The sequence below is a fragment of the Mytilus trossulus genome, chromosome 10, assembly GCF_036588685.1.
Source record: "Mytilus trossulus isolate FHL-02 chromosome 10, PNRI_Mtr1.1.1.hap1, whole genome shotgun sequence".
NCBI lineage: Eukaryota > Metazoa > Mollusca > Bivalvia > Mytilida > Mytilidae > Mytilus > Mytilus trossulus.
In genome coordinates this window covers 72,138,995-72,147,482 of record NC_086382.1, presented here as the reverse complement: position 1 = coordinate 72,147,482, position 8,488 = coordinate 72,138,995, and the positions used below count along the sequence as shown (strand labels likewise).

The 8,488-nt window shown below is 34.9% G+C and overlaps 1 protein-coding gene across 1 annotated transcript; it reads right to left on the bottom strand.

Moving 5' to 3' along the window:
• Positions 1 to 2,584: 2,584 nt before the first annotated feature.
• On the bottom strand, positions 2,585 to 5,363 carry LOC134688494 (uncharacterized). The gene has a single exon (XM_063549259.1). It carries the CDS (start codon positions 4,470 to 4,472, stop codon positions 2,709 to 2,711), a length of 1,764 nt encoding a protein of 587 aa, XP_063405329.1. The 5' UTR covers positions 4,473 to 5,363; the 3' UTR covers positions 2,585 to 2,708.
• Between the last annotated feature and the right edge of the window lie 3,125 nt (positions 5,364 to 8,488).

Sequence of the window (8,488 nt, the reverse complement as noted above, 5' to 3'; positions counted from 1 at the left end):
TGAAAACTACTGATATTTGTTAACGATTCAATACTTTGAATAAAAAGAGGACATGCTGGCACTTTAAATTCATGCGAACAAAATTTTGAGGTCATTGTTTTCCAATATTGCTGTAACTTGTACATGTATATTACAGTCCCTCTTGACCTAAAATTATAACTGAATTATATATAATTACTGTGCAGCTATATAGATTTGCAGGAAGAAAAACAAATAAGGTCAGTTTAGATTGATGCGGTCAAAAGATTTTATTACACGACTCAGTCTGAAGTATGAAAACTACTGATATTTGTTTAAGATTCAATACTTTGAATAAAAAGAGGACATGCTGGCACTTTAAATTTATGCGAACAAAAATTTGAAGTCATTTTTTTCCGATATTGCTGTAACTTGTATATTACAGTCCCTCTTGACCTTAAATTATAACTGAATTACTGTGCAGCTATATAGATTTGCAGATAGAAAGAGCAAATAAGGTCAGTTTAGATTGATGCGGTCAAAAGATTTTTGTATAACAGGTCCATCCGAGGTAAGAAAACTACTCGTAAACAGATATCACATTTGTTTAAGATTCAATATTTTAAATTAAAAGAGGACATGCTAGTATTATAAATTGATTGCAAATAAAATTTTGAAATCATTAATGTTTGCCAATATAATTGGTATCCTTGCCTTAAAATAAACTGGATTCCTGCAATGTGCAGCTAAAAGTATATAGATTTATATGAAGAAATCAAATATGGTCAGTTTAAGTTTATAGTGGATCGATGGCAGATCCAGAGGGGGTGACCCCTTTTTTGGACGATCAATGCATTTGAATGGGGACATATAGTTGGACCCCCCTTTTTTTTCCTGGGTTGGGACCCCACCCCCACCCCCTTTTAAAACTGCTGGATCCGCCGGAACAACGTATTACATTATAGATGGTAAGATAATTTTGTTATTTAAAACGAGCCATCCTGACTCCCGGAATGACAAATGTAAAACAATTGAAATAATAATGCCCCCTCCCCCATATTAACGGCCTAATTTATGTTAAAAAAATGAAAGAAAAACAAATAATTTATGTAATACATCAACAAAAGAAAATCACTGAATAACAGGCTCCTGACTTGGAACAGTCACATACATGCAGAATATGGCGGGGTTAAACATGTTCTCTTGCCGACGAAAAATTTGAAATAAAACCGGCAAAATAGCAAAACTCTTTATAATATTAATCGCTATTTTGTCGAAGCCTTTAAATTTAGTCAAAGATTTCTTAAAAATTATAAATCAATTCTAGCCGTAGAATTTATAAATCAATTTTAGCAGTAGGATTTATAAATCAATTCTAGCCGTAGAAATTATAAATCAATTCTAGCCGTAGAATTTGTAATCAATTCTAACCGCAGAACTGTTCTAGAAGTAGAACTGACCAAATATTTGGTCAGTTCTAGGTAGAACTGTCAGGATCAGTTCTAGGGTAGAACTGTCAGGATCAGTTCTAGGTAGAACTGTCCAAATCAGTTCTAGCTAGAACTGACCAAGTCAGTTCTAGCTAGAACAGTTCTAACCTAGAACTGACTAAAAGGTGTCAGGCTGACAGTTCTACGTACTGTTCTAGAACAGTTCTCCTGACAGATTCTGACAGATTTAATGAGAGGTTAGAACTGATCTCCACTGTATTGCAGACTTGTATATGGAGGTGATCAAGTATATTGTCCTTTACATTACATAACATTGAGATTTCAATTTCACTACAATTCAACCATTCTGACTAATATACAATAAATACCTAACATATAAAAATAAAAAAGATGTGGTAAGATTGCAAATGAAACAACTTTTCATAAGAGACAAAATGAAACAGAAATCAACAACTCTATGTCACTGTAGGGCTCAAATAATGAGTGAAAACCATACCGCGTAGTCAGCTATAAAAGATCCAAAAAAATACAAATATAAAACATTTGAAACGAGTAAACGAACGATCTGATTTATGTACTTTCACTGTTTGAAGGTGCGCAAACGTTAACCCTCACCCTAACATGGGATATTATGAAATAGTACAGCATATTAAGAACAAACTTTACAAATGAGTTGAAATGGACTTAAATCATTAGATCGATACATTTGAAAGCAGAAATACATCTCCAACAAAAGTACACTTATAATAAGTACATATATGAGCGTACTCGCAGTTACTGACAGCTAGTCTTTACCAACTAATTAGAAAGAATATGCATCTAAAACTAACAGCACCTTTCAGCCTCATTTCAAGATTTTCATTGTATTGGATTGGGATTTACAAATCTTGAAATATTCTATTTGCAGTTTACGTATTTTATTCACATGTACAATGTACCTCTTTTATATCTCACGATTGAAATTGAGAGTTTTATGTTCATTCTAAACAAGGGTCTATAAAATATTTTAGTACATGTGTTGAACATAATCAACTCAGTATGTATAGTCTTGTAACTATGACGACAGGTCACATCCTATACTTTAAGGAATTATTTGGCAGAGTTTTGACTAGACTTAATTAATTGGCTTAATCTTTTAACGATTACTAACCTTCATTGAACAATAGAACAAAACACTTTTGCATATTTCTTTATATCACAGTTGAGTTTGTTCCAGGGGTTATGCATAGTTTACAATACGGATTAATAAGATTTAACAATTTAAATTAAAGCCTTAACCTTAGACTGTTTAATCATGCATCAGCTCACGACAGATAGATCTGGATTACCATAATCCGTATTGAGATCGGAGGTGAGAAAAGTACTGTCGCGTTCTAATTTGTCAATATTACCACTCTTAGCTTCTCTAGATTCACTGTCCTTTTGAATGTCGCTTGCGTTAAGGAAAGAAATATTTGCGTCCCTTACGCCCGATATGATACCAGATGTTCTTGTTGACAGAGCACTACGCTCATTTTGTTCGTGTGGTTCAACGTCCATTTCCTGAGTAGAAGTCGCTTCTGCCATGTTTGAATGGAAAGTAGACTGTTGTCCTATATCAATTGTTGTTTTAGTTGGTTGTGTTGGTTGCGTAAAACCGGTGCGCGAATCATCTAATCCACGTAAAGCACTGTCACTTTCTTGCGTATTAGTAACATTGTCAAATTGACTAGGCACTGTAATTTCTTTAAGTTTTAATTCCTCTTCCTCTGATTCTGATTCTGCAATGTTCTCTAAAGCGCTCTCCAAATTAGTATTTCGAGTGTCAATGGGTCTTTCGTCTTCTGTTCTACTAGGACCCCATTCTTGGTTTTCTATTTTATCAGAAGTAGAATGGAACGACACTTGTGACTTTTGTCTATGTTCCTTCCGCCTTTTCATTGGGGTATTCAATTGCTGAGCCTTTCTGATCTGTATTTCCCCATTTGTCAGATTGATCGCTGGAGGGGGGTAGTACTTAGCTAATTCATTCGGTGTTATATCGAACGGGAAGTAATCACGTGATTTCCTAAATTTGTGCAAGTCTATTTTAAGTTGGAAACTCAATTGTCTTTCTATTTTTGACGCTGCACCATATTTACTCAGCTCATAAAGAGCATTGTTTATTCTACTTACTTGGTGATAAGGAGAGGTGTTGTAATCGTCAGAATCTATTTTCGGTTTATTCGGTCGTTTAGCAAGTGTCTGGTAAGATATTTTGATTGAAGGTAAAGTTCCTCTTTTATCGAAAGAATCATAATATGGCGAAGATGAACGGCTTGTGTCATCAGAGAGAGGGCTTCGAGACATCATGTGACGTGTAATGTAATTAGGCAAATTGTCCGTACTTTGAAGTTGTTGCCACATGCCATTTTTCTTCATTGAATTTCTATGTGGAACGAAATAACTAAGAGGTCTCCTAACGGCCCCATTCGGTTTAAAACTATCCCCTCGCAAATTTATAAACATCGAAGGTTCGTCAACTTCTTTCCTTTCCAAAGAAGACATCAGACCAGTTTGTATTTTAGTCGGACTGTCTGAATGCTGAATTTCATTTAAAGTTGTTTTACTACGTTCGTCTCTTGATATAAAGCCAGGAACTAAACTTTGTGTGTGTTCTATTTGCTTTGGAGCCTTTGTTTCAGCTGACGGATGAATCAAGTTCTTTGATTTACATCTAGGCGATAAATGTCCACTTGTATGCCTCGCCTTCAATTCGGTTCTATTTTCAATTACGCCATTACCAATATACAGTTCTATTTTCTCCAGCGGTGGAGGATCCTGTGGAAATATCTGTTCTGCTTTTTTAGATTTAGTAGTTAGCGGTTTTGATGGAGGTAACATATCGTAAAAAGAAGGCAGACTTTTTTCTCGCCTCCATACTTTTTTAACAAAAGGTTTTAGTTCTACGATAGGTAGTGGATCAGTTGATTCATTATCTATAATATACTGTTTTTCGAGAGTTAAATATGTTTTCTGTCGTTTAAACTCTGTTCTACAGGCTCCATGTGTTGTTGAAATTGAAGAAAACGAACTGGCTGACATTTTTGTGCCGAATCCAAGTTTAATGCTCTTATTGAACTAACTTATGAATTTCCCATTACTCAATTATTCCTCTATTACTTAATTCCAAACTGGCTTTAATTACAGAATAAACGTCTATTATCATACTGTAATTGTGAATTTAATGTTTATCATTCTAGATTTAAAAGAACTGTGTTTTATTTACTTACTTAGAGCAGAGAAAATCCAATGTAAACAATAACTTGTAAAATATAATAAAACTTAAACTCCTTTTACTTCCAACACAACGAACTTTTCAATATTAAATCGTGATTGTTGATTTTCCAGTGAGAATTTTTATATAAATCAGAGCACTATGTTTATTTTTCGATTTTAAAATCCAATTTTCTATGTAAATAAAATTTTTATCCAAATAAGTATGAATCCATGTTGTAAGAGTATTTAAGACAAGACAAACTATATTAAAAGTTTCTCAGAGTAAAATATTGCACGTCATTTGTCTTGTTTAGTAACTAATTTAAACTGCACTACCACCACTACGTTTCTATATAGTCATACCGTATTGAATATCTGAGATCTTCGACTGAATATAAAACGCTAATCGCTTCATTGGCGTGAATATTAATTGTATTATTATTTTTTGTACCCTTATATTCTGTCAAAAGGCGATATAGATTTAAACATATCGTCGTTGCCAGAACACAGACAATCGACAAGGATCAATTCTATACTCGATTGATTTTCACAGCGCTTCACCTCTAGCGTAGTGTACCGTTGTTAGGTGCACCACAGCTTTATTATTCTATAAGAGGATGTTAATACCCTGATGTATCGCTTCTACTTGACCTTAAGCTGCAGCATCGTGTCATCTTAGGAAACTTATGGTCAAGTTACATCACACCTTGTACGATAGCCTTTAATGGTATATCTATTACATTACAACTATTATAAGTCAGGGATTTAAATGATCTTAAAATCACATTCTAGATTAAACAGATAACTAGATGAGTTTAATATATAAATTTCAAACATAAGCAGGTTGGCACATATCTTTGTTTAATGACAGACTTGACTTTAAACAATTTAAAATCGATATTTTTGAAGCCGATCTTTTCAATGCTGTGGTATAGTGTAATTTTAAGAGAGGTAGCATTAATGGTAATCTATTAATATTAAGTAGGAAATATTCCTTTCAGTCTAATGAAAAGAGGCATAATTAAATATTCTTCCTTACATTAGCACATGAATAGGAACTATATAAAGGCGTTATAAGTTCTGGTATGTATTGATGATTTAATTGCTGACATTTACCATACAAGACTGGTGTAAATACTTTGGTCTGAAGACAGCTTACTGGTTCCTGATAAAATGAATTGAGTATTTTCTGTATATCTTTCAAAGTTTGACTAAACACTGTAACTGTTTATCTATATTGAAAACAGAGAGAGCAACTACCCTCATCTTACTTTTCTTGGCAAACAGTCTGCTTTAAACTTAGTCAGTTGGCGTTTTCATCGTACATTGGGTTGTTTGTTTTGCAATAAGCAGTACCTCTAATATATATATTTGAGAGGGAGAGTTTTTTGTTGGGTTTTTTTAGGGGGGAAGGGGGCTTTTTTTTTAGATTGAACTAGACGGAATAGTCTAAACTAATTCAGACTTAATGTAGGGAACGGAAAACAATCAATAAAATTTAGAAAGGAAATGGGGAATACGTGTATGCCATAGAGACAACAAACCGAGCAAAAGGCAGATATCAGCCAAAGGCCACCAATGGGTCTTCAATGCAGCGAGAAAATCCCACACCCGGATGTGGGCCTCAGCTGGCTCTTAAATAAAAATGAGTATACATTGTACCAGTGGAGTGAAAATTGTCATCACTAATCTCCAAAAAAAATAACTGAACTTTAATTAAAAAATTAACAAGGCCAGTGGCTCTTGACTTGAGACAGTCGCAATAAATGCATTGAACAGAATACATTGTACAACTTCAAGCTACAAGTTAGCTGGAAACTACTCTGATATCTTTAACACATTTAAGTCGTGACGTAAATCTGATATGAAAAATGTCGATTATTAATATATTTTTATGTGTACCAATTCAGACGTAGAAACACGGTGACCGATTAGATAGATAATTGAACTTTAAATCCTGACGAGCAATGTCAGACATTCATCATTAAACTTTCTGAAATAAAATACGTTTATCGTATTTATTTCGAAAGCTGTTTTTTCAAAGAGCAAATAGGATTAAAAGTTAATAAGAAAAGTTTTAGCTACATCAATACAATAACCTACACCGAGTGAACCATATTCATTCCTTATCACTTAATTCTGTGCTATTGAACATGCCAGCTTAGATGGTGGTCTTTAAACTGTGTTCCTCCTGCTAAAGAGAATACAAATGATGCACATGTTTTCACATTTTATAAGTACGACTATAGATTTTTTAGGAACTATTTTGTAATGAAAATGTACTAAAGGATTGAAAAATTGATGATTTAGAACTTCTTTTCTTAGACAAAAACTCAATCCGATAATTATGATACAGATGTATTTTATAGAAAAATGGATTAACACTATTATAACTATAGTACTAAAGGGCATCCATGTCATGTAATTCAAAATTATGTAACTTTAAGTGTAAAGTTGTTAAGATTTGTATGGGCAAGCAAGAAGTTGTTCTCTTCCATATTGAAAGAGTGATAGATGTCTCTTTTTCAACGCTACATATCGAGACTAGTACACTTGATTGGTTATTACATGTTGGAATACTTTTAATTTTAAAATAGTATTTCACCCTGATTCCCCTTAGAATGATTCCTTTTATCAAAGTATTGTGTCCGCTGATTGGACATAAGTTCTTTCAAGCAGCGTGACGAATATCATATTACAAAATGACAATAGTACATGATTAATTATTTCACCAGGAATTTTAATAGTCGTAAACTAACTGAATTTGATATGTGTGCAAAGAAAAACTATACAGTTTTTATGCTTAACAGGAGGAATAAAAAGAATCGTATTTTCTTTCATTTAGCCTTAGTCCTTGACATTTCAGTATTGCCTCGGTTATCTCAAGCTCGCCTGGAGTGCATGAGGTCATAGGTTCGACCCCAAGCATAGTTTAATCAAAGACGTGCACGCCTGGTGTGCATGAGGTCGTAGGTTCTATCACCAGCATAGTTTAATCAAAGACTTGAACATCTGGAGTGCATGAGTTTGTAGTTTCGATCCCAGCATAGTTAAATCAAAGACTTGCACGCCTGGAGTGCATGAGGTCGTAGGTTCTATCCCCAGCAAAGTTTAATCAAAGACTTGCACACCTGGAGTGCATGAGGTCGTAGGTTCTATCCCCAGCATAGTTTAATAAAAGACTTGCACGCCTGGAGTGCATGAGGTCGTAGGTTCTATCCCCAGCATAGTTTAATCAAAGACTTGTACACCTGGAGTGCATGAGGTCGTAGTTTCTATCCCCAGCATAGTTTAATCAAAGACTTGCACACCTGGAGTGCATGAGGTCGTAGGTTCTATTCCCAGCATAGTTTAATCAAAGACTTGCACACCTGGAGTGCATGAGGTCGTAGGTTCTATCCTCAGCATAGTTTAATCTAAGACTTGCACGCCTGGAGTGCATGAGATCGTAGGTTCTATCCACAGCATAGTTTAATCAAAGACTTGCACGCCTGGAGTGCATGAGGTCGTAGGTTCTATCCCCAGCAAAGTTTAATCAAAGACTTGCACACCTGGAGTGCATGAGGTCGTAGGTTCTATCCCCAGCATAGTTTTATCAAAGACTTGCACGCCTGGAGTGCATGAGGTCGTAGGTTCTATCCCCAGCATAGTATAATCAAAGACTAGCACGCCTGGAATGCATGAGGTCGTAGGTTCTATCCCCAACATAGTTTAATCAAAGGCTTGCACGCCTGGAGTGCATGAGATCGTAGGTTCTATCCCCAGCATAGTTAAATAAAAGACTTGCACGCCTGGAGTGCATGAGGTCGTAGGTTCTATCCCCAGCATAGTATAATCAAAGA